This window comes from Nicotiana attenuata, unplaced genomic scaffold (genome assembly GCF_001879085.1).
Source record: "Nicotiana attenuata strain UT unplaced genomic scaffold, NIATTr2, whole genome shotgun sequence".
Taxonomy (NCBI): domain Eukaryota; kingdom Viridiplantae; phylum Streptophyta; class Magnoliopsida; order Solanales; family Solanaceae; genus Nicotiana; species Nicotiana attenuata.
Genome location: NW_017671414.1, coordinates 52,785 through 79,434, shown reverse-complemented (window position 1 = coordinate 79,434; position 26,650 = coordinate 52,785). Strand labels below are relative to the sequence as shown.

Sequence of the window (26,650 nt, the reverse complement as noted above, 5' to 3'; positions counted from 1 at the left end):
AATGTTTACATAAAGAACACACACACACACACACGACTGTAACCAAAACAATCTAAGAGCAAAAGCGAGAGATTTATAAGATCTTAACATAAAACTCACATGTCATTACAATGGATCATGGTACAATTCATTTTAGATAACGGACTTAAGTTCACTTTTACAATGAGGAAAATTGCCCTGATTTTACAGTCTTCCTAGGGCTTCTTTCTCTACAGATAATTTATACCTACAAGGCTACAACAACATTTTCACTAACGCTACTAAATGGTTATCCAAAAATTAATAACCATTCTATAGCACTACTACAGTACTACCTGTCATGGAAGTGTATAGTCTGTCAAAGTTGGTAGGCAATGGTCATTGATCTTGTTGGTGCTTCCTAATGTTTTCTCTCCCATTTACCTTCCCGTCTTCCATCCCGTTCTCTTCGTTCCACAATTTGCCTAGACTTACTCCCCCGGGGACCATGCCTTTGAGACGACCCAAAGCCCATGGAAGGTCCCTCAAGTGCTGATACCAAGTCTGCATCTCCAATACTTCCCGTGTCCCCCGAGTCTTTACTACCATCAAAGTTTTCTTCGTAGCTGCTGCCACATTCATCTGATCTGTCGCGTGACTGCAGAATAGTTGGAAGTTGGCCAGAGAATTGCCTAGCCCCTGATAGAACCACAGTAGGCATGGTAACCATTGATGAGCTCGTTGCAGTTTCGGGCTGTGCTATCCCCGTGCTTGTTTTGGTCCCTTCATTACCTGCTCTTCCATTTTCCCTTTCACGGTATCTTTCTCGTGGCCTACTGCATTAGATTGAAAAACACATCAAGAGAGGATTCCTTGGATTTCAAAATTCTGCTGCACTGAACCACTGTATTTATCACTTGTCAAATGCAAAAGTTAATGCAATAGTGCAGCCAGGAACAGCATTCCCTGTCGACTCATAATACTGATTGAGAGACAGGCCAAGTTACTTGCTGCTTGATGTAACAAATTTTTATTTTTTGTTGCTAAGCAACAGACTATTTTACTGCTTGATGTTGCAACCTTTTTGTTGCCAGGAGAAAGCAGAATAGGACAAACACGATTCATTTACTCCCACTGCCACCATTTTGGTGGCTGTGATGTGAGATCTACAATAAACGGCCTCTGAATATACCATGATGTTGAGACCGTGATATCAGTTGCCACAAGCAGAAAATCCAATAAACATGAGGAACAAACACAAGAAAAGAATTACTAGTTCAACTATCAGTCAAATTTAGTGTGTTCATAGTTCATAATACATGAGCCGAGGGTCTATCGGAAACAGCCTCTCTACTCCTCCGGAGTAGGGATAAGGTCAGCATACACACTACCCTCCCCAGACCCCACTTTGGGGATTCCATTGGGTTGTTGTTGTTGTTGTTGTTGTTGAATAGTTCATAATACAAAATTATTTATGCAGAAGATTAGAGAATCCCCCACCCCATCCTGGAACAACAAAGGGACTCTTCCAATCTTACATGACATTAAAAATACATGCTTGATCAATTCACATAGCTAGCGTGCAGTTGCTTTAGTTATTGCCAGTGGACACAGTAGGAATTCTTCTATGTTCGGAAGAAAATTCAATAGCGATGAGCAAGAAAAGCTAGAGGCTACTTCAGTACAAACTCCTTAGTCCGAAGGGACCTTGTTATTTTGTAATGATGCATAATACATAAGGCTAGCTTTTCCTACCAAAAGAAGAAGAAGAAAAAACCTAGAGGAAGAGAACTACTGACTCAACTATTGGAAGATGAAGTATGTTCATTGTCCATAAAAACAAAATTGTTTGCCAGAAGATTAAAGAAACCACATGCTCATATCAGACCAAAGAAGGTAAATCATGTAATCTTATGTGACATCCAAACGACAAGTTTGACCAATTTAGAAAGCCTCAATGTGCATGGCAAGTGCTTCCAACCATTTATGTCTTGACAATTTATCCTTATCCTTAAATCACATAAACTAGACATGAGATGATAAGACAATTCCTATTGTCTACGGCAATAACTAAAGCAAATGTTGCAGTTGAAAATAGAAAAAAGAAGAGGGTGAGAGGCCACTGAAGGGGGGCAGGGTTTGGCAGGAGTCAGACTCAGAGCCAAAGATTAACCTAACATAGTTTGCTCATTCTCATCACAGAAAATTGACGTCAGATGCCAAAAACATAGTTACTATAGTTTATCATGAAACAAAAGTAACAACAGATTTACCTACTGTGTGTGGATGAAAATTCTCGCCTCGATGGTCTAACTCCAGATTCAACTTGCTCAAGTTCTCGTTGCAGTTCCCTCTGCAAGAAGATCAAGTGAAATTGGCATGCAAGACTCCCACTCCATATGAAACTTAAATCAATCTAGCATAATCACTTATGATGAGGATACAAGATTCTCTACAAATACCAGAGGGTGGCTCATGTTAACTTTTAAGATAACACGGAAATTGTTAAATTCAAGTATAACAGTAAGGGTGAAAGGTCCACACACTCTCCGCTGATGGAAATGTGTGATTAGGCTGTTAAGGCTGGATTAAGACAAACAATTCAAAGGAGAAAGCAAGCAGAAACTGAGGCAATGTTTGAAATATTAAAGGAAGAGACAAAGGATAAGCAAGGAGAAAAAACTCGGGGAGAAACTTAAACAAAGTAAAAAACATGTGCAGATTTGGAGTCTGAATTCCCCATGCAAAAAAGAAAGATTTTTTTTCAAAGCTGATATGATGGTGTACTACTGATTTACCTATAAAAAATTGTGTATGATCGCACTATACTCAGAAAAGTCACTCGGCATAGAGGTAAATATCATCGAAGCAAAAAAAACCTAAACATCCACTAGGCATCATTTCCATCAGTCTAGTTTGAAACACTTCGTCAAATCCATCATATAAGCAAGGGATGACAAATAAGCTACAATCATCTTTCTTACCTGTGTTTGTCTTTCCTTCTCTAGGTCAAGGCTGAGTCGCAACTCCCTGGTTTTTGCGCGCTCAAGCTCCAGCACACGTTGTCTCTCAATTTCCTTTTCTACTTCAGCTATCCTCTCTCTGACACAGTAGCATCACATAGACATTTACAATCAACATGCAACCGTCTAATAATGTAAGCAAGAGATTTCAGGGAGTCCCAGGAAAAACCTATCCAGCTCTTGTAGAAGTTCAGCTTCGCGAAGAGTTGCCTCTTCCAAGAATTTTTGACGGGCATGCCTACTGAGTAGCTTCCTTTGTCTGCGTGCTACAACCTCCTCTTTGAGTTTGGCCTTCTCTCTGGTTAGACAAGGAGAAGACCGAAAAAAGATTAGTATGAGTTCAACCTGTTTTTTTTCCTTCAATCAATCAGATCTACTGTCCACGGGTGGGGAAGGGGGTAGGAGATGAAAGGCAAGATGTTTTATTGAAATTTAAATTGCTACATCAGCTCAATTTAGCACAGCTGCATGGATAGAGAGAACTTACCAGAACGAATAAGTAAACAACAAGAAACTACAGTCTAATGTAAAAATAATCTTTTATCTTGCATCAAACTACAGGAGACTACCAACCCCACGCTTTATACAAGTGAATCTCAGACACTGAAAGACAGCTACCGTAAACAAATGTACAAATCTAAACAAGTGTGATAAATTCTCCAACCACTAAAACGGGCAAAAAGGCAACAAAGAGATTCTTTCTTTCTTTCTTTTTTTTTTTTGGGGGGGGGGGGGGGGGGGGGTTGGTGCAAGTTGACTCTCGAAGTGATGGATAAAAAAGATATATTTAGAAATTGTCAGCATGCCTAGACAAATAAGTGACACCCTGAGGTTACAAAGTGACAGTGAAATGTGGGTGTATACAGCACCCATCATAAACTAATGATCAGCTTATGCTGAACACTCATTCAGCCAACAACAACAACAACCCAGTAAAATCCCACTCAGTGGGGTCTGGGGAGGATAAAGTGTACGCAGACCTTACCCCTACCCCGGGGGGGTAGAGAGGCTCACTCAGAAGAAAGAAAAAGAAAAAGAATCTTCAATTAATACAGCCATGAAATACAACTCTGATCTAATTTATATACAGTTCGTAGTTGGTGCATACAAGGATTTGATTTCCTCTTTGATTTGCTGCAAGCGGTTATCTTGCCTTGCCGAATCTGCACAACAGAATTTAGAAAGGTGAATGTCAGAAAATATGGAAGTGCCTCAATTAACAAGAAAACATGCACTGACATGATGGATAGAATTTAGTGTTCCAAAATATTTGACAACATATGCAGAAACTACTAGAAAAAGTATTACCAGTGAGGAAGGGAAGCTGATGCAAATCTTTAAATTCAGCCGATAATTCCTGCATTGCTTTTTCCTTCTGAAGAAGTTCCATTTCAATCTCGGCCTCCTCCAATTCCTTCAAGAATTGAAGCTACAGTCAGTAGAAAACTCAAGTAATCATCCCAAATGTCATAAAGCCATCAAACTCCTACCAGAACCTTTTGGTCACATTCCTTTGAGAAAAAGTCAAAATATGAGTTGACAGCGGACAAATCAGCTATGACCTGAAAAATTAGAAGCAAAAAAATGGATACTCAATACAGCATTCTAAAAGACAATTAAGGGCCAAATTAGTGAAAATATGGTTTACAGAAATGCAAAGTAGACGGTACTAGTTCATTGAACTATCTGCAGAAAGATCCCAACCCCAGGGGCAGATCTATGTAGGACTTTGGAGGTGGCATGCCACCCGAACGCTCGGGGTAAACTTTTATATATGTACTGGTATTTTACAGAAAAAAACCTATATAAGTAAAGGATGGCACCCACAATCACATAATAATTATAGGTGCCGCGGTTGAAGTGCCAAAATCCCATACTTATGTCCTGGGATCGAAACTCATTGGTTTCCGATGTTGGTCTATTTATTTTTTTCCCACCTGTTCCCTTTTGCCCTTTTCTTTATTTTCTTTCTGCCCTTTTTCTTAATTCTTTTATTTCCTCTCCCTTTGTGCAACCCCATTCTTATAATCATATTATTTATTTAAATTATATATTTTCTTCCTTTTGCTGTTTCTAGATCTTCAAAATTTTATTTCAATGGTGATTTTAATCATTTTCCTTTTCAAAAAAATCTATCTAATATCTTTTTCTTGATTTCCAAAACCGATGTTATTTATCCTTGTCCCTAGTTGTTCACTTTTCTCCTTTCGTTCGTTTCTTCATGTTTTTTCTTAATTTCTTTTATTACTTTATTTTTGTATTTCCTCTCTCTTTATGCAACCCCATTCTTATTATTTATTTAAATTATATATTTGCTTCCTCATTTTTCTGTTTCTAGATCTTTAAAATTTCAGTTGCATATAATTGTAATCATTTTCTCCTTTTTATTCATCTAATGTTATTTTTTCTTGATTTTCAATTTTTTTTAAAGTGATGGCATCATTGGACATAGTATTAATCTAGCTACATGTACATTGAAGGGGTGTAAGTGCTAATTTGAAAATTTTATTTTGTTATAAACTTTTCAATAAAATTTGAATCGAGAGAATTAGATGAAATTGGATAAAATTTATCCGTTTTGGTGATCATGTATTTATCTATGCACCAAAATATTGTAAACCAAATCAAAATAATTCAAAATGGATCAAGCCGAACCTAATTAATTTAAAATGATCGAACTTGTTGAATGCACATCTTAAATATCCAATATATCCTTCACTAATGGTAGGTTTGCATTTAAGACAGTGGCACCCGTAATCATCAAATCCTGGACCCGCCTCTGCCCAAACCCCGAAATAAAACAACTAATAAGACAAGGGAAGAGACATAATGAAGGGTTCAGAAACAAGAAACAATATAAACTACCTTGTGCTCATTATTTATTATTCTACAAGAGACAAGACTCGGAAACAGTCTTTCTGCCCTTCCAGGGTAGGGGTAAGGCTGCGTACATCCTACCCTCCCCAGACCCTACTTGTGGGATTACACTGGGTTGTTGTTGTTGTTATTGTTTCTACAAGAGACAAGACACTAATACGAAGAAAGGACATGAAAGGTTCAAGGAATAGCTAAATAAGGAAGACTGTATTTACTAACTTTTCTTGCTAGCATTTTGATTGTGCTCTGGTTTTCCTATTCTGGTGTGCTCATAATTTGCAACTTCATGTTGACTTATCCACCTCGAGTTTGAAAGGACTGTTAAGCTAAGTTGCTCTAACACGGCAGTTTAGGTGCCGCATCCGTGTTGACACGACACTAGTATGGGTGTGGGTATGGGATCCGTATCGGGTCTGGTCAAATAATTTTGGGTACTTTGACCATGACAAACGGAAAAAATAGAGACAAGATATAATTTAATTCTCGAAGTTAGAACCAAAACTAGCGTAAATTTGAAGAGAATAACATGCCTTATTTAGGAAATTAATCCTTTACTTATCTACAACTTGAGAATAAAACAAAATCCATACTTTACAAGCTATACGTAAGTATTGCACAAAATTTCTCATAATTTAGAGATATTTTTATATTTATATTTTATTTTGAATTATTTTTAACCGGATCCCCGCACCCGGATCCGTACTAGGATCCGTATTCCCGAATCTTAGAATTTATATTTCAAAGGATCCGACCTCTAGATCCGCACCCGTGTCCGAGCAACTTAGCTGTTAAGACCATAAAACTGTGTGTGTACTGAAATATTACAAATATTGTCCCACATTGGCAAAAGGTATTATATGTAATACAATCCTATGAAACATGTATCTTGTATCCTATGATTCTCTTCTCTTCTGTTGGTTTCTCCCAGGAGAAAAATCAACACAAACATGGAGTAGCAAAAGACCACATCAGACATTGAACTAAAATGAATGATGCTAATTGCTACTTTAAAAGTTTAAAGTCAAATATCAAAAGAGCTGCTTATTTAATCACAAAAAGCAATAATTAGTTCTATTCAAACCTAATACGATATGTGTTCTGAACAAAGTTCAAAGGTACAACTGGAGTTCATTAATACATGTCGTGTCAGATCAAAAGTGAGATATCTTGATGAAACATGGATCTTTAACAAGAGACAGATTGGATTAAGATTATACCTGAAGGATTGTTTCACGTGTATGACCAAAATCTGGATCAATTTGCTGCTGCGAATTTGAAGAGAGAGCTTCTTTCAACATCTATAATCCATACAAGAAGTTGACGTTAGATGGACATCACAAAATAACATTATCAAGCTGAAGGATATATAAATAAATAGATAAAGGAATCCCATATTTTGATGTTCGAAATATATCATACATAATTTACTAAGAAAATGACAAATGAAAATCAGACCCCTTAATAGTCCATTACCTCTTTAGCCTCATCCCCTTCATTTCTCAGCCTACATAAAGCTTGACAAATTCTTTTCTCAAGGCTGACAGGGACTCTTTCTGGAAAATAAATGAGACAAATGGGATGGCACAATAAGCGTGATACTGACCCAATTCAATCTTATATCTGCTTTTGGTTGTAATAGAAAAGTACAAGAATACAATACCATTTCCTCCTAATGCAAAACTTTCAACACTGCTCCAAATATTTTCAGGAATCAGCGAAATATCTTCAACTGGAGAGTACAGGCAAGCACTGGCAAAAAGTAACATCGAGAGTTGTGCTAATGGGCCTTCACAGGTTGGTTGGGATAGTTTTGTCAAACACTGTAGAACTGTATCAGCTGCTGCAAGAAATGATTGCAAGTTGCGCCTTTCAGAGAATGGCACATAGTTCACAAGAAGTGCCATTGCATGGATTCTTAAACGCTGTGATGGGTCAGATGAAGCCAGCAAAGCTACCTGATCCCACGTACCAGAAACAATAGCAGATATGATCGGCTCACATGCAGAAGACTCGCTTACTGATAAGGTTACTTTATCACGAATACTAGAACATAATAAAGTAGACCCACAATGTCCATCTTGGCTTATGAGCTTCCCCAAGTGCTTAAGTGCAATAAATCGTTGTTCAGGCTCCGGATGGCAAAGCATGAAAGAGAACAGATCAATCAGAGAACCTTGACATTCATGGTAGCTATGGATGCCTCTTTCAAATAGCATAGAAATCCACTGATCACTGTGAAGCCTCCAAGTAATACTTGGAGCACCATGCAAGAAATTTTTAACTGCAGAGCATACATTGCCAATTACACTATCCAAAGAAAAGTGTTGAGGAACAGCAAGTACCGAACCAAGGATCACAGAAGCGAGCTCCCACAAATGGTTCTCTTGAAGCACTAGAATCGTTTCTGCAAGTCCTTCAAGACTGATTTTCCAACAATAAGTGAAATCAGAAGTAGATTCTGTCTTGAGCAGAACTCCCTCCTCACTGCCTTCAGAAACTGGAACTTTCTCAGCAACCAAAGTTAAGCATCTTGAGTACACAAAGCTTTCTGCAGAAACAAGCGCTAGACTCTTTGCTAATTTATGGTGAATCCTAAAGCATCGCTCAATATTTGAATTGAGCTTAGAAATGAGTGCCCCTAGGTCCTTTAAGACTATTCCAACTTCCACAACTTTGAGCTGAGATTTTTTGTTCACAACAGCATTATCATCCATGTTCGTTTCATTCATCCCAGTTGAACAGCAGCAGATATCCGAAAGAAAAGCTGAGTACTGTTCAGATCTATCATCACATGGTGCAGAAATATCCGTTTGAGACAACTGCGATATAGTGCAGGGAGTGACACCCCAGGCTCTCAATGTCTCGAGGAGCAAAACTCTGCAATTTTCTACAAGAGCCTGATATGCACAAAGATAATCATGAAATGAAGTTGTTGGCCCACAAGAAGCAAAATCAGCACAGGATATAGAAGACTGCAGTAGTTCAACTTTGCGTCGGAAGGATAGATCAGGAAACACTGATGCCAAAACAAAAATTGACATTGCCCTGCATAGTCCATCCTCTCTTGGAGTGCTGTGGTTCTCATCTTTGATGATGTCAAAAAGTTCATCAAAGCATAATGCTTCTAAATTAAGACATGAATCATCACTCACTAAGTTTTCATTGGCAGAACATTTTCCCAAAGAATATGAGATAATTGGCTTTACCAATTGTAACACTGAGCTAAGAAATGACACATCACAATATGAAGACCTACACAAGGAAACAAGAACTTGCATCAAAGTCGGTACTTCTGGTACCACTGCTTCCATATGCTCAGCTACAATGGCTTCAAGCACATAAAAGACAATTGCTTTTGCATTCTTAGCAACAAAACCTTTTGCAAACCCACTAGACTTTCTACAAGAAAGTTGGTTATCTTCTCGAACAAAAGGCCATAAACAAAAATCAGAAAACCAACATAATAAATCAGGTACAATAGCAGGAGAAAGAGATCTTAATTGCAAAGCAACAGCCTCCAATATTGATTCCCCAAAAACTTCAAACTCTTTTTGCAAACTGGGAAAAAACTGACTTATGTCGGGGTATATAACAGAAAAAGACTGATCTCCACTCTGTGGACTACAACTTTCAGCCCCTTTCCTGGAATTTGAATTGCTACCAGATTCTTCAATTTTGTTGTCATCTTTCTTCTCCAGGTAACCTACTACAGCAAGCTCATCTGAAAATATAGACAGAAGATACGTCAACTGTGGAAGATCTGAGATAAGGAAGAGTCTCTCCTTCTGATACTGTTTAGCATTACGAGATATTGCCATCCAGCCAAGAAATCGGGCAAGGGGAGAAGTTGAAGATGAGAATGCAGGTATTTTCTGCAGCCAAGCTGAAGCAGGAACTAGATTAGCAAACCGAAAACCACTCCTGTAGTTAATTGAAAGCTCTGACACTTCATCACAACCACTTGAAGCAATTATCAATCTTTGAAGAAGGATCCAGCGACGTCGAACTGCTTGCAGCTTCCGCTCATTCAACTGGCCAGTTCCTTCTTTTAATTGATAATAAAAAGATCTCAGCTGCTGGTTTAAGTGCTCCGCAGATTTTATTATAGTGTCAACAACGAGTTCAGGGGGACAGTTCAATCTAGTTCCAGAGTGCAATAGAAACAGCAGAATTTGCAGTAGTATCTCATGTGTCGGGTGCTCCTCCTTCTGCAGACAATGAATTAAAAAGTCGCATAGAAGTGCTTGGTTTTGACGAAGTAAGGTGATAGCATCTGCTGATTTTACATCTTGCTGAGACAATTCAAGTTTTTCGTCATTCCCTTCAACATAGGGAGTCAGACATTCCCCGCACAAGTTCTGCTGATACTTCCTGTCAAGCTCGGCTGCTTCAAGAATTATTTCAAGAACAAATTTGTCCCTTTTCCTCTCAAGATCTGCTACAATTTTGAAGTCATTGTCCTCCTCAAAAAAATTTCGAAGAACAGAAACTTCATGGTTTTTACTAGGCTTCTTAGTACTCAGTTTGTTCATAATAGATGAACTGTCCCGGGATGACATCATAAAGAATGGATTAACGTAGCATTCTGCTGCTAAAAGCAAAGCATCTATGGCAGCATCATGACCCTCGGGAGTGATCTCACACTGAGAATGCAAGTCCATAGCTAAACGCCTAAATTCGGAAGCTTTCATCTGACAATCTCGATAACTCACAAGCTGAAAGTAATCAGCATGCAGATTAGAATACTCAACATTATAATCACTAGCAGATAACGCACCATTGTCAAACTGATTGTTTGTAGCCTGTTCATCAATGTGATTAACTTCCTTCTTGACATCAGAACTTAAGTCTGTGCACTTTTTCTCCAGGCTGCCAGAGACTAGTGAGATTCTATTGAGCTCTGGTGGAGCAAAGAGAAGGTTCACTTCCTCAGGCATGTCTGCTTGTGCAATCATATCGGAATCAACTTTTGCGTCCGAATCATCATGACCGCCAGATCTGGAAGAAGCTCCACCACTGCAGGGTGAAACATTCAATAATTGTGGTCCTAACAGCTCAGCACTAGGAGATTGGCGAAGGTCAACGTCAGAAGGAAGCTGCATGTGAGGTTCCAAAACTGAGAGAAGTACACTGCATATTCATTGATTCGACATATTCAGTCCAGTCAAGCAGCATGTATATCTTGGGAAAGCTTATTATCATATGCACTAAAGCACTAGCTACCAGACAGACTTCAGAATACCAGATAACTCTTTCAATATGACACTTAAAACTCTTTTGAATAAAGAATCAGCTCAATGAAATAGAACTATTTGGTTTACCGACTACGGCTAGCAAAACAGCCCAATCAGATCTTGCCACAACAATCATTCCCGTTAAAGTTATTTTACTTCTAACCTAACAAAGATTTTGCAGTTGTTTGTCTCTGAATGTAGCACAGAAATCCCTTTCCAAGATAATCAACAGTATACAGACTATGTCCAGGCTAGGCAAATTGGCGCCAACATTACTTAACAGTCAGTTTTTACGAATTATAATACAAAGAATAATAATAGTCATAGGACATAGAAAAGTAGCTCTTAATTGCTTATCCAATCCTTCTTTAGAAAAAAAAAATTGACAAGGTGCTTAGCACCAATCCTATTTTCAATATAGAATAACATTTCCCTATTAGTACTAATACCTGCTTTAATCAAGTACTTCATACAGGAAATCTATCTCGCTGAGAGGAATACAAGGGGGAAAATGCCAAAGTAGATTGGCAGCAGAATTGAACAAGATGCAGGATATTTTCAGAAGAAACCGAAAACCTTCATTTCACAGTAAGATCATATTTGACCATTTGAATATCTTCTATACATAAGATTATAATATCAGGATACCATCCAGATTGATGACATCTTACTCTTTTACTGAGTATAGACTCCCCAAATGGCTTTTAACTTAAAGCTATTCCTTTCGTAAAACTAGCACCCCCTTTCAAGCACTATCTGATCTAGTCTCAGAAACACGCTTAAAGAGGGTTTAAGCCCTGAAGCTAGGTGTGAAATAAGTTCTGCAAAATAGGCCGTACGTTTCGCTACAAGCGCTAAGGCATGCACTTCATCACCCATGGGCTCTGTCCTGAAGGGAGCAACACTGTCCAATAAATATTTCACCTAATTATAACATTTTCTGTTCATTTGTCTGCATCATTCTGGTTTGGGTTTATAGTTATTATTATTAACTACATATATATTTTTTATCTCTCCCTTCAGTTACGCCTTTCTTCATTGAAGCCCGCGCTTTTATTTGCTTTTCGCCTTTGATAACGTTAGTTCAATTAAGAAGTGCAATAAGCACTCCAGAACCATTAGGTCAAAAAAAAAAGGGTAGCCCGGTGCACTAAGCTCTCGCTATGCGCGGGGTCCGGGGAAGGGCCGGACCACAAGGGTCTATTGTACGCAGCCTTACCCAGCATTTCTGCAAGAGGCTGTTTCCACGGCTTGAACCCGTGACCTCCTGGTCACATGGCAGCAACTTTACCAGTTACTCCTGGTCCAGAAGGGAAAAACACTAGCTTTCAAATTACATAACACCTCGAAAATGAAGCACCAGTTTTATTATTTTGCCATGGCCAATGTAAAGGAAGTTATGATGGAAAAGCCTACAGTCAAATTTTTCTTTCTTTGGGTTGGACTGTTTCTTAAGTATATAGATAGGCAGCTCAATTGACCATATTGCAATTTCACAACTTCCAAAAAGTAGAGCAACATATACAACAGGATAAAAAAGCAATTAATGGCACCGATACTTAAACCTAATGATCCAAGCCCCAAAAAGAAAAAAATGTATTTGAATTATGCTAAATATCAGTCTTGAAATCAAACCGCATTGAAAGAGGGTCTAAGTTCTTTAATTTCGAAATAGGACATAGACTGAAGCTGTTCCCATGAAGAAACCCAATGCTTTAAGAAAGAGTTAAGTATCCTTCTATTACCTTGGAGCAACTGATCTGCGCCTCCACTCAGCTTCCAGAGAAGGAAGGACAGCAGACTTCTGTACAGCTGTGCGAATCACATTTAATGCAATAGCACAATTTTTCTCTTGCTTTTCAAGGAAAACTGAAGAAACGTTCCCAAAGGCTATAATGCTCTGTACAGGGGTTATTGCAGGATCAAGGTAGGGTTCTAGCATCTCAACAAGAAAAAGCATTTGGTGCTTAGCATCCTGAAACAATAAATTCCCAAATGTAAAAACTTAAAGGAGTCAAATCGAACAGCTAAAACTTTGCGGTGATTCTTCACATAAACTAAAGAGCAATTGTATGATCCCCTGAATAATAGTTGACAAAAGTTTTAGTCAAAAGATTACCTTATATTTGACCAAAATATCATCCATAACCCCAGATAAAGCTAAGACAATATATTTAAGGGCTGCACGTGCACGAGCAAATGAGTGGCGAGCACACTGATATCCATTTTAGACAAAGGTAAGTATCAATAATAAAAGAGTACATAACGAAAACGGGCTCTCAACAGCAATAATATGGTCATATAATGGTAACAACAGTTCGAAATGATCTTCGCTAAAGATCCCATTTTTACAGCAATAGGAAAAGATAAAACCAAATCATGACCTGGAGACTTATTACAAAAGACACACCTGGATTACAGGTAAAAGGTCCTCCAAAAGCTCAAGTGCTAAGTCAATCTGTAATAAAAGCAATCCTAGAATTTTAGAAGATTTTCACAAGCAAGATTGCAAGGGAAAACCTACATTCTACTAGAGTCTACACAGCAGAGACTAAGGCGAAAAATTTGAACAACCTTTGCTATTACTTGAGGCATCCATGGAGCTAAGACACCAGAGCAAAGATCAATGAGCACACATGCAGCCCTCCCCTGTCAGTGCGTATCAAATAGATTTTCAGTAAAGAGAACCAACTTCAGAAAAAGAAAGGACAGAATAAGATACTGATGTAGAATATTATTTCAACATTCGTAACATTGAGAACGTTAGAATTAACCAAACAGCAGAGCAAATAAACTTGGTTGATCTTGCCAGATAAATATCCAATGGATAATGAAGCAAAGGCAGAGAAAGACAAATGAAAAATGTTCAGCATTACCAAAGTGCAGATGTTGTGTTGACAGAAGGGAACCTAAAAGGAAGTGGGAGAACCTACATTTGATGGTGAAAATGATGATAGGTAACCTGCACAAGCACGAAGCAGAGGACGATAAACTGATGAAGATGAAGTCCCAACAATCTGCACAATAGCAACAGTAATTAGACTGCGATCCTAGATTAAAGAACAACCAAATGAAGTTTATGACAACATCATGGAACAACCTGGGACAGGGCTTTCTGTACAAAAGGTTGCTTCCACAGAGATAAATCATCATCAATTGGATCACTACTGTTGATGCTAGGACGAAGTGCTAAATGTCACAAAAAAACAAGAAAGAATAAGAGAAGGGAAAAGAATTAAAAGATAACTTGATGATAATGGAATAATTGGATAAGATTCAAATACTATATCTGACCAATGAGAGACTGACTCAAAAGTACCTATCACTAGAATTTCAACAGAAAAGTTGCTGTTCGAACATTAGTCAGTAGAATGATCAGAATGCAGGCCAAGAGACGGTACTGCCAAAACAGTCATAAAACAAGACACAGCGTTGCCAAAACGGTCACAGAAAGAGGAGCAGTTATGTGGAACAATCACCAAAAGAAGACTCAGTGTCGTCGTCAAAAACCACAGGAAAGAGGATTTATGCCACCAGAGCAATTACCAAAGGAAGAGTAAAAAATCCAAAGTCGGCCATACAGTATAAGTTTGTTTACTGGTAGAAAGAAGCCACTTAAATCTCTACCAAGATTGTAGAGACTCTAATACCAAGTGGAAAAAAAATAAAGAGAAGGACAAAGAATGAATGGAGAAGATGCTGACAATGGAATACAAGAGACACAAATTCAAAGCCTTATGATACAATACATCTATATTTAGCTGACAAGGGACTAATTTAACATTAGTTCTGGCATCCTAACTGCTTATACTTACATGGCTTAATAATAAGGATGATGAAAGCCCGGCATTTACTAAAATACTCAAAAAGGGTTAACCCGGCATTTACTAAAATACTCAAAAAGGGTTAACATTCAATGGTGAAGCCATCTAACTTAGAAAACACTTCTGACAGAGAGGAAAAAGAACTTTCCACAAAACTCTAAGGTCTCATGTTAATATGCACTTATAGCATAAAGCATGTCAGTTTACTTTATAATGAGAAAGGAAAAAATATAATCAATTTTGAGCAAATATTAAATCAAGGACGCAGACTATCAAGCTATGATCGAGTAACTATGGATCCGCAAAAGCGATATACCTGGTAGCAATGCTTGAACTAGGGGCAATGCTAACCAAAAATCAGAGGTGTTATCTGCCAACTTGCTGCAGAGCAGAGGCTGTTAAAAATGAAATGTTGAATGTCAAACGAAGCAACATGTATAAGTACATATATGAACTACGATGGTTTATCCGTAGCAGACAGCTTTGGTTGTGATTAACCTGGGATACACAAGCATACAGAACATGTAAAATCCCTTCCTCCACTAGCCCAATATCTAAAACGTTAGTGAACTTGGAGTCCCACTGATATTCTGGTATCTGAAATTCATCTCCAAACAAATCTGAGTAATCAGCAAAAGAAGCAGGGGTGCAAGGCTCAGATTGTGATCCTTCATCAGGCACTGAAGTTGTAATTTCACTACATGAAAGTGAAGCTTCAGGTGCTTTAATAGGCTCCAGAAACTTTAACAGAATCCCAGAGGCCTAGATAAAAGACAAGAATAGAAATTAGTGTAAAAGTAAAGCGTACATGTAGAGACTTCAAAGCATGCAGTTCTGAACTCTCAATATTATGGAAACAACAGATGGAAGAGGCACAAGGAAATATTTGCATCTAGCTGAATCTTGATTTATTTTCTTTCTGTTATGTCTTCTAACTACTCAGAGGGAAAAAATAATAGGGAGAATGAGTGTGTATTACCACTCTGCAAATATTTCCCAGGTTAGAATCCTTGTAAGCTTTCCTCAGTAAAATGAAGATTGCATCTGGACGAAAAGCTAAGTAACAAGATGTGGGAAAATTCAAGGATGGCATGTTGCGTGATCTCCTCGGCTGCCACAACAAAATATACAATTAGCCAGCAGCCATGCCATATAAGTAAGCAATGTATACCCTTAGCAACAACTGTGCCTACTCCTTCTGCATGTCACCGACATGGCAATAAACCCTTGATATCTTTCCACGATGACCCAAAAACAGTAATAGATGAAACAATAGAGCACATTTAGAGACCCTCATCAACACAAGAAACATGTAACCAGATGTATGAAATAAAACATAATATAAGTTCCTAAGCTGAGCCTGCAGAATTACACAGGCTGGCAAAGTTCTTCATTAAATAGAGGTTAAAAGGATTAGAAATAAAATAAAAATGACTCCAAAAAAAAGGAATAAAGAATGAGACTTACCCAAGATAACATAAAGTGGCAACCCCTGTGTGCATCAAGTATTGAGCCAGAAAGTGGATACGTAAATATAAAGGAAAACTCCCGAACCGATGCAATAAGTCTACGTTAGGTCAAACTCCCCCCTCCCACTCTTATAAGAGGCATTTACATGTACAGGAAATAAACATTACAAGGATATAAGGGCCATCAATACAGCACACACATATACATTTGGACAGGACTGTGAATCATGTCAGAATTTGGAAGCCAGCCAAATCTCTTCTGCCTTTCTACACAACTGCCAATGACAATGAAGGCTAGCTAAGCAATCCACTCGGCAGAGAAGTGTTTTGGCAAATGAGAAGGAACACATGAAAAAGCTCTATTTTACTTTTTGCTATGAAGGTAATAAGCTACAATAAACACATGCTAAATTAAGAGGATAAGTTCCATTCATGTGCAGAATGGGATGTCCCAAGAATCCAATGTCTCTAAGAACTGCCCTGCTTTTTCCCTACCTAATTCCCACCTCTACGAGTGGACATCGCCATTAGGAGTGGGTAAAACTTTTAGACTTTCTAAGGCAGACTAGCCTCTCTTGTATTTCATCTTTTCTCTTCATCTCTTCAAACCTTATCCAATTTTCTTATGTTATCTTGTTTCTTTATATGTGAAGTAATCACATGCTCAAATTAAGAGTACAGAGGAGGACAGGATACTAAACAAAACAAAAAAAGCCTAAACAGGAAATGCATGACAGTTGCTTTGAGGTCTATCAACGTTATAGAATAAACAGTCATTTTGCCTAACACCAATGCAATGACAAGGAACCAATCTTTTGACAAACTTAAGTTGGAAACATGCTTTTGCTCAGGAGTCTTTGACATTGCACTCAAGCCATATACGCTACATAAAAAATTGCACAACTTTGTTAGAAAATGGACCTTGAAGCAGGTATGTTTACTACATCCTATACAATAAACCTCAGGGATGGCTCTGGCTCTAATATATATGCCAGAAAATGAACTTTGGACTTCAAAAGCTAGCTCATTAAGTGAGGATTGTCCAAGAACATATAAAGAGATTACAACTGTAACCTCAACCAATGTAGCACTCTGACCCCGGCACGCCCAAAGCAAGACATTTGGAGCGCAAATAGCTACTGTAGAGGCCAATATAGGACTAACCCAATATCAGGGATGGATTTGGCTTCAGCCCTGATACCCTGTTAAAAAATGGACCTTAAACCTAACTCAATCCAAAAATTAGCTCAATTGGTAAGATTGTCCAAGGTCAGATAAGGAGCTACAACCTACGCACTAAACTAGTGTGGGATTTTAATACATCCCCTATACTTAAAACTAGACATTTAGATCATATAAAATAAAATATAAAGGACTCAACCAAACTTCTTTGTTCATATATGCTTCTCCCATAATTGCGATTAACCTCCTCCATGGTTCCTCCGCAAACATATGATGGAATGTGCATGACTCGTAGCTGATATTATTCCGTTTAACTTTTTTGTTTTCCATTTTTCTCTTTTTTCTTTTTGATTCAATAAGTTTACATATATAACTACCTAACCAATAATAGTATGAGATAGTATAGATGAGGCAGAGTTCATTAAAACAACTATATGAAGATGCTTCTTTTTGCCCAATGTGATTAATGGGAATTGGTCCATCATATGTTCAACTTGTTAAAGTAAAGGTCAGTCCTGTTTTCTCAGTCTATATAAAACTAGGCTAGACACTAACAATCAGGGTAGTTTGAAAGAAGCAACAGATCATCTGTGGCCTAAAGAACACTTACCTGTCAAGACTCAAGAGTACAAGGAGGGAAACTACTACTTCTAGTTTTCCTTTGAGAGGATACAGCTACTTACTTGTTATGAGGTAAATTTCACAAACTGAATTCCAAGAAAAGCAGAGGAGCGGTACCCTATGCATACCTCAAAATTCGAGGATACAGTCAAAGCTATAGCAGATTGACTGTTCCTCAAAGCTTCAGATTCTGAAATACTGCCTACCGACCTTGCCGTTTCCCTGCTTTAGCATAGAAAATAATAGTGAACAAACAAATTCTAACCTCAAGGAATGAAGCTTGTACAATATTCATATCTAGTATTGGAGAAATAAATATTCTTTCACTGAAATCAAGGTTGGGAACCATCTCAAAGAGGCTCAATAATAAAATTACCAATAGCCAATGATACCCGAAAGATGTGGACAATTCACAAGAAGAGAACTTTACCCAAATGAATAGGAAATCCCCTTTCAATAATTAGTAGAAGCAATATCGCAGCAAACACAGGGTTCATACAAAAAGTTAACTTTATATATCAGTAGAAGGGCTATTCAAGGTTAAGGCTTCATTCACCTGCTTCTCCCACAAACTGACTTTTTTGTAAGTTTTAATCTCCATTTTTTAGACACACACTTATATCTGCTTATGAAAGTAAATATTCTAAACTTTATAAAAGATCAAGCAATCTGTTACGATGTTGCACGGACTCTCCAAAACAGCTGTCGCACCCGTGTCGGATCCTCCAAAAATGCACTACTTTTCGAGGATCCGACACGCACCCATCGACATTTCCGGAGAGTCCGAGCAACATAGATCTGTTAAACCTCTAGCCTTTTCTTTCCCCTAAAAAATATATTTCACCAGCCTGGGCAAGAACTTGTCACCACGGTATCAATACAATTCCAGAATGTCCAGCATCACCACACCTTTCCCTTTCTATTAGCCAAGGCAACACCAATCATCATTACAAGTGAGTTTAACAGTAACTTTGTAAACCTGGCAAGAATACCTCAAAACAATAATAGTTCCTGACTTCCTGTATCACTTAGTAATAAATTTTTTAGCTGAAAAAAAGTCATGACAATTTAGTTGACCATAAAATTAGATATCTTGTTTCTTATTATGTTAATGAGTTCTTCAGTGCTAGGAATGAAGTCTTAACCAATGAACGCTCTCAATCAAATCAAACACCCCCAAATCCAAGAGAATGAAATCTTTTAAGGGAAAAAAATAAGATTCAATTGTCACTGTGCACAAGATAGCTAATACATCAAGTAATACCTTCGTAAAATCCAATACAGACCAATTCATGAAGAGCTATTAGAGAAATACCTTGTAAGAAATAAGGGATACCAACCTTTCCTTTACAATTCGAAGAATTGGGTAGAGGGGACCAGCAAGCATTGCAAGAAAACGCGTAGCATATTCTGAAGCTTCTGAAAAGCTGTTAAGATCAGCCTGCACGGATATAACAGAATTCTCAATAGAACCACGTAATCCACCAAAACTATGCTACCAGCTTGCCACATTTCATATTTCAGAATAATAAAGATACTCCTATTTATATACTTAAGATTAAAGAAATACCTCTAGTTGGGGAAGGAATACTCCCAGCCGGTTTGTGATATCTTGAAGCAACTATAAAATCAAAGGTTAGATAGAAGGAGCTGAAATAGTTAAAACATGCTAGCATACATCAAAAACAAGTAACGTCAATGCTTATCAAGACATCAATCAAAGCATTTCTATCAATAACAAAAAGGATAAGACTTAAGGAATGATGTGCCACCGCATAAATTTATCTGACCATGACAACCGGCAATGCTCACATATGCATCTTACAATTATTGCGTGCAAGAAAAGTAGCACTAGCAGTATCTTATACCTGAAGATGCATATCATTATCATCCTGCTTGCTTGATATTATGTGGGGTAGCAAGTAGTTGAAGATCGGTTGAAACTCCGGTTCAAGACCAGTAACCGTAATACCAATCAACTGCTCAGCAGAAGAGAAGAAATCAGTAAGTGATGAAATTAGAGCCCCGAACTTAATCAGTGCCACCAGTAACAGCAAGCAACCGACAAGTTAGAAAAAAGATGAAGAAAGTAAAAGTCATGCCCAGCTCTTCGCAACAATATCTTTGTTTTCAATTTCACTTTTTTGTGTCATCTAAGGTAAAAATTAGACTAGATTATAAAAGTGAAATTTCTCGTTTTATAGAAGCTATTAACGTGATCTAGCCCAAGTTGTCTTTCTTTCTATTTCCTAGTGAGTTTCCCTTTTTCTCTTTTTCATTTCGCTATAAAAATGACAAACTTCTCCACAAAGAGAAGAACTATATTGTAAGACATGGAGCAATTTAAAATTAAAAACAAAGCCAATAATGTTTTCCATACACAGCTGAAGCATGGTTTGGCACAAATAAAGTATGCTTGTACTAAATAAAAAACAAAGCCAACAATGTTTTCCAGACACTGCTGAAGCATGGTTAAGCAAAGATAATCTACGAGAGACATATGAGAAATAAGAAGATTAGTTGATGACTTGATGCTTTATTTACTACAAGCATACCTTGTTTGTGCCAAACCCAATATAGTATCTAACTTAGGAAGTTAACCCTTCTAAATATTCAATGAACATGAAAAACAATCTAACATGATTCCTCAAACTAAAGATGGGAAAACCAATTTGAAATTGCTTATTCTGAAAATTTAAAGTAAATATAGTCATTGTATGATACCGAAAGCAATTCACCTGAACAAAGAAAATTGCTATAGGACTCCCACGCAAGCAAGATATCCGAACATAACGGCATGGAGTATAATTCATAGGGTACATCATGTCCCGTCGAGGGGCTTCACAGCGTGGGCGGACTTTTGGAAATGTCTCTGGCTATGAAGAAATCACAAAAAGATAATCAAGAAAACACGCACAGGTAATTACGTCAGGGAGAATTCTTATGAGAAATATCTAAAATTTCACAGCCACTGAAGTACAACGCTGCTCGATAACAAATAGGCTATTATAAATCGGCAAATAAAGGATAATAACATTTATGAGCACTTAACAAAAATTATCCAACAATGAGTAGAAAAGGTTGCATTATAAAATAATAAAATAGCAGTAAGCGGAGACATAATTACTGCATTCTCCACAAATCTCAATAAGCGAGTAATAAGAAAACTAGGCAATTCTTAATAATGCAAGTGTCCGGACCAGCTTACACGTACCTCGACTAATTCCATCGAGTCAAGTAATTTTCTCATGTTCTTCATGCACTAGGCTCCAGCTTCAAGGGGATAACTAAAAACTAATAGGACCTCCATAATTTTTTTTAAAATCAAAATATCCTCAAGGCTTGTGGCGCATAGTTCAAAACTTGGTGGATAATTGGCTCACTTCTCTACCCTTCTCTGCTTAAATAACAGTCTTCTTTGCATGGCAGGGCCCGAACCCGTGACCTGCGTCTAACCCACACATCACGTGTTGCGCTCTTAAAACTACTAGACAAAAGCCCAGGACCACACCTCCATATTAATTTACATGAGACAACTTGATACATCATCGAGGATACGAGATGAATTGTTTAATAATACAATGTTAAAAGCTCAAGTACATATTATAATAGTCATTAAAAGTTTGGGGTAATAGCACCTCCATAAAAAAAATATTATAACCGAGAAATCCTAAAGGGCCTATGGAGCACGGCTCGAAACTCGGTGGATAATGAGCTCGCTTCTCTACCCTTCTCCGCTTAAATATCAGCCTTCTTTCTTTGGAACGGTTAGAACCCTCGACCTATGTCTAACCCACAATCACATGTTAAGCTCTTAAGACTACTAGACCAAATTCCTCAGAGCACACCTCCAAACTAATTTACATGAGACAACTAGATACATCACGAAGGATAAGAAATGAATTATTTAATAATACATTGTTATGGCTTAAGTAAATTATAATAGTCGTTAAAAGTTTGGGGTAATAGGGGCAACATCAGGCCATACTTAGACGAATTTTTTAACTCTGGATACTTCCAGAAGCTGTAAGGAGCATTATTAAATGCTTTTTATTATAGTTGAGAAATCCCTGAGCATCGTAGCACACGGTTCGAAACTCAGCTGTTGTTTTACCTTCTCCGCTTGAATATCAAACTTTTGTATGCGGCATTCAAACCCATGACGTGCTCCTAACCTATGTATTTTTTGTACTTTTTTTTATCGTGGTGTCCAGGCCAACTTGGCGCACCTCAATAATTCTATGGGATATCTCCTACCTACCACCAGTATAGGTACCGGGTAACTTTGTCCATCCAGGCTTGGATAGATGGAAAAAAATCACCTCGCATTTTAACCTCCGTTGGAATTAGCATATTTGAACCTGAGACCTCATGGTTTTCAACCCATTTCACTGACCACTAGGCCGCACCTTTCGGTGCTTATTTGTTGTACTCTTACCAGTAGACCAAAATATAAAATGTTTTTCGCATTCCGCCCGAAAGAATTAACCACAAGCAACTTCAAGGAAGTTGTTGACGGTTTTTTAAGCAAAGAAGTTATTATATCTATGGTTTTTATTGGACCATAAACCATCCTTCAGCAATAGCCATCAACCACACACCTCCACAAGAACCACCCTCTCCTCCGTGGCGCAACCTTATGACTTATGAGTACTCAATCCTTTTAGTCCAATTCCTTTGCGCACCCGCAAAAGTGAAGACAATAGGTTTCCCTTCATACAAGGTACTAAATTAGCTTCAGTTATTAAAAAGGGAGTCTTTGCTTAGTTGAGTGAAACAAGACAAGGTGCTTTTGGGCCTCATCACAATATTTATAGGACTTTTTGGTGGGATACATCTTCGTTTTAACCCTTTCCTTTTTAACAGTAAACGCTACTTACATAAACTAGATCCCTTTTTTATTAAAAATAAAGACCCTTCTGATAGATCTTCTGGGAGATGATTCCTTCAGAGAAGATGCAATAATTAGTGATTCTGCAGCCCACCTTCCACCCTCCCCAATCCCTCCTGGCCGATAAATAAGAAAAATCACAAGATAAACAAGCATTATTACAAATTTTTCTCTACGTGGAATGAGGCACAGAACATCAAGGATTAAGGATACCAAAAAGGTCAGAAACCACTACAATTCTGAGAATAGATAAGTCAAATCCTCTGGAAACCCGCAGACTCATCACACAGTAACCTAATATAAGGATATCGTTTAACCAGAACTTGAACTCCCTTATTGTAAAACCCTCCATCGTAGCAACCTTCTGTAGAAGGTTGATGATTGTTAGATACTATTTTTCTGAACTCAATGGGAGGTTGGTGATAATTTAAAAAAATTATAAATAGATAATGATTGAAGGCTTTTCACACTCAATGGCAGTAATATAATGTCAATCATAGGGATTCTAAACTTCAAAAGCGTTCCTATTGTATATGTATATGAAAACAAGAAAGAAAAACTTCAACCAGTACAATCATAGATGCAAAGATATCTTTACACAAAACCTTGTAACGCAAGCCAGCTGAGATTTCCCATTCCAGCACAGACTTATTGTATATTCTTATATGTGAAAGCAAGCAGGGTTCCTGTATTGACAAACACGAGGAGACCAAAAACTACTATCAGTTAACTCCAAAAATTAGTTATCAATAGGAAAAAGAAATATGCATAAGAATATAAAATGACAGCAGCAGTCAGTAGGCTCATCCTAGCTAAATCATTTAAATGCTTACGGAATCAAACTTCTGAAGCCAGTAGTTTAATCATCTGTTGCTGGTGAAGTTATCTAAAACCAAACAACTAACCAGCAACACTGAACAATGTAAGAGAAATAGTCATTATTAATTGGTGCTTTTGTTGAGTATAAGAAGAATTATGTTGAGATGTAGGCTTCTACTGATCAAGCATTAAAAGGATGATACTTTAAGCACAATAAAAGTAGTTTACCCAATGAAAGGACTTAAATCAGTCTACTTGACAAATAAATGAAGCAAGCCCAACTTTCCCTTGAACCCAAAATTCACTACATGACAAGAAAATGAAGCAAACCCAATTTAACATAAGCTAATTAGTAACCAAATTTTACACATGAACCCAAAATCCATCACCTTAGAGAAAATTAAGCAAATCCAATTCAACTTAAAAATTCATCAAATGACAAGCAAAGGAAGCAGACCCAAATTCGAATTAAGCACATTAGAAGCTAAAGTTTAAAATTTTAACTGGAACAGGAAAAGGGAAAAAAACAAGAAATTGGAAAAAGTGAAAAGGGTAAATAACATACGTCGAGTTCGAGCAAGATCCATTCTTTGGTGTTAGTACCAGTGGACCAGTGATTTCTGAGGTCGGGGTCAAGTACATGGGAAGCCTTCTGTGAAGGTGATTCTCGAGACATACCCTTTACTTTAAACGGCAAAGGCTTTACCCTCGGCTCTAACTCTACCTCCATTGTTTTCTGCTCGATAACTCGCTTTGTTTACTGCTTAGATACAGAAGGAAGGAGACTGTGAATAGACTTGGAAGAGTATTGAATCTTTCAGTGAAAAAACTCAGTTTAATCCCAGAGAGGACTTTTTACACTAATACGTTCTTCACTAAACCGATGAACGGAAAGGGCCCCCAGCGGGTTAAGGAGAGGAATTTTTATTTTTTTTCCAAGTCCTTTATCAATTTATTACAGAAAAAAAACACTACACTTAATTTATTTTACTTTTATTTTTTGGGAGAAAGAACTTCTTCATTTATTTGACGATAAACAACTTCTTAATTTATTTGGGTTTTCTTCTTGAATTTTGTTATTATGTAAATTGATGATATATGGATTAAAAATGATGATACAATATTCCTATTACAATGTTAGAATAGAGTTACAAGCATAGTGCAATAAACAAACTGACATAGCATTATTCATTTAGGGGAAGTGGGGAAGACAAAAGTTGGTCAATTATAGGTTATGCTTCTTTTTCCTTTTTCTTGTAAAAGCGGGGTATTGTTTTTAGAGTTTGTCCCAAAATTACACCATTTAGGGTGTGTTTCGTATAAATAAAATATTTTCTTGGAAAAATAAGTAGTAATCTTATTTATTTTTCGGTGTTTGATACGCAAATTAAGGAAAATAACTTTTCAAGAGCATTCATAAATAATTTAGATACAATAAATATGAAGCCATAAACTTTGGAACCAACAACATTCCGAACCCACAAATTTCATAAACTTCCGAACCGATAAACTTTTGAAACCGCAAACTTTCGAACCCGTGAACTTTATAATTTCTAAACCTGTAAACTTCCAAACACATAAACCTCCGAACTCATAACTTTGGAACTTGTAAAATTTCGAGAAAAAAAATTGTGCGGGAGTGGAGGGAGAGTGGGGTGGGGTGGGGTGGGTGATGCAGAAAAACAAAAAAACATAAATTTGAAATTACAAAAAAAAAAGGTAAAATAATTTGTTTGCAACGGGGGTTAGCAGGGTGGGTGGTGACGGAAAAAAAACTGAAATTTGAAAGAAAAAAAAAAGCCTTTTGGAGAGAGGGGGTGGGGTGGGGTTTGGTGGTTGGGTATGGGGTGTGGGGTGGATTTGGTGGGGGGTGGGGAATAGGGTGGGAAGGTTGAGAAGGAGTTTTGAAAAATGTTTTACCTTCTCTTGATAAGAAAAAAATATTTTCCTCCGATTGGAGGAAAATGAGTTCATAAGGAAAATATTTTCCAAAATATTTAAGCCAACAAAACATAGGAAACTTGAAAAATATTTTCCTTCATATCAAACACACCCTTAGTCTTTAATCTTAACTCAATTCTGTGTAGTTCTATATTTATGCATTACATGACCTTATAATTCACTTTTTGTTATGAAATATTATTTTGTAGTGGATGTCTATAACTCCTAAAGAAGTTACTCCCACTACTCTTCTCCATTATGTAGATAACTCCCACTACTTCTCACCATTATAGTTGTAACTCCCACACCTCCATAACCTCCCCATGATCTTCCTCCATGATCTCAAATGTTTAATGTCATGTTTATGGCATTCTTTTGTATGCCTCTATGTAATCCTATAAATAGAGGGTTTTGGCATCACATTGTATACACTTGAATACATAGAAGAAATAAGATTCTCTCCTTTGTTCCTCTCTACATTGTTGTCTATTTTATTGTTCTATATGGTTACTTTGAGCTAAGTTTCGTAACACGTTATCAGCACGAGTCTCTAACCAAGATTTGAGTTTGGTTCTTCTTCCGCCCATGTTCTGATTAGTCTCATTACGAGAATCAGAAAAGAATAACTACTATAACTAGTAAGTACAACAGCAGGTAAGTGTGAGGTTGGACCTGAAAGAGAGTCTGCTATGCTCCAGGTTTACTGCTCCATTACTTATGTTGTGTTTTTAAGTCTTTTGAGTTGACAATTTAACTTTCCAATAATTTTCATTCTTGACCTTGTCTAAATTATTAAAGTTTAGAAAACCGA

The 26,650-nt window shown here is 37.4% G+C and overlaps 1 protein-coding gene across 6 annotated transcripts; it reads right to left on the bottom strand.

Annotated features, from left to right (window-relative positions):
• Window positions 1-53: 53 nt before the first annotated feature.
• On the bottom strand, window positions 54-24,810 carry LOC109208145. 6 transcript variants are annotated; one of them, XM_019371185.1, is made up of 26 exons: window positions 24,464-24,809; window positions 23,685-23,765; window positions 20,927-21,064; window positions 20,057-20,167; window positions 19,759-19,809; window positions 19,529-19,629; window positions 18,317-18,410; window positions 15,896-16,027; window positions 15,415-15,678; window positions 15,233-15,311; window positions 14,193-14,281; window positions 14,026-14,109; window positions 13,667-13,741; window positions 13,503-13,550; window positions 13,212-13,307; window positions 12,838-13,067; window positions 7,519-10,988; window positions 7,332-7,411; window positions 7,076-7,156; window positions 4,472-4,543; window positions 4,290-4,395; window positions 4,090-4,144; window positions 3,151-3,279; window positions 2,943-3,060; window positions 2,232-2,311; window positions 54-794 (listed from the first exon to the last, which is right to left on the bottom strand). In XM_019371185.1, the coding sequence occupies exons 1-26, from the start codon at window positions 24,626-24,628 to the stop codon at window positions 380-382; spliced, it is 6,444 nt and encodes a 2,147-aa protein (XP_019226730.1). In that variant the 5' UTR covers window positions 24,629-24,809; the 3' UTR covers window positions 54-379. The 6 variants fall into 6 exon arrangements, with proteins under 6 accessions (XP_019226730.1, XP_019226731.1, XP_019226732.1 ...); XM_019371186.1 differs by having other exon boundaries at window positions 54-791; XM_019371187.1 differs by having other exon boundaries at window positions 4,478-4,543.
• Window positions 24,811-26,650: the final 1,840 nt, after the last annotated feature.

Coding starts and splice junctions, on each gene's coding strand:
- LOC109208145 (XM_019371185.1), bottom strand. CDS start 24,628: ATGGAGGTAGAGTTAGAGCCGAGGGTAAAGCCTTTGCCGTTTAAAGTA. Junction 19,810..20,056: donor ATAATGATATGCATCTTCAG/GTATAAGATACT, acceptor TTGATTTTATAG/TTGCTTCAAGATATCACAAA. Junction 10,989..12,837: donor CGCAGATCAGTTGCTCCAAG/GTAATAGAAGGA, acceptor ATGAATATGCAG/TGTACTTCTCTCAGTTTTGG.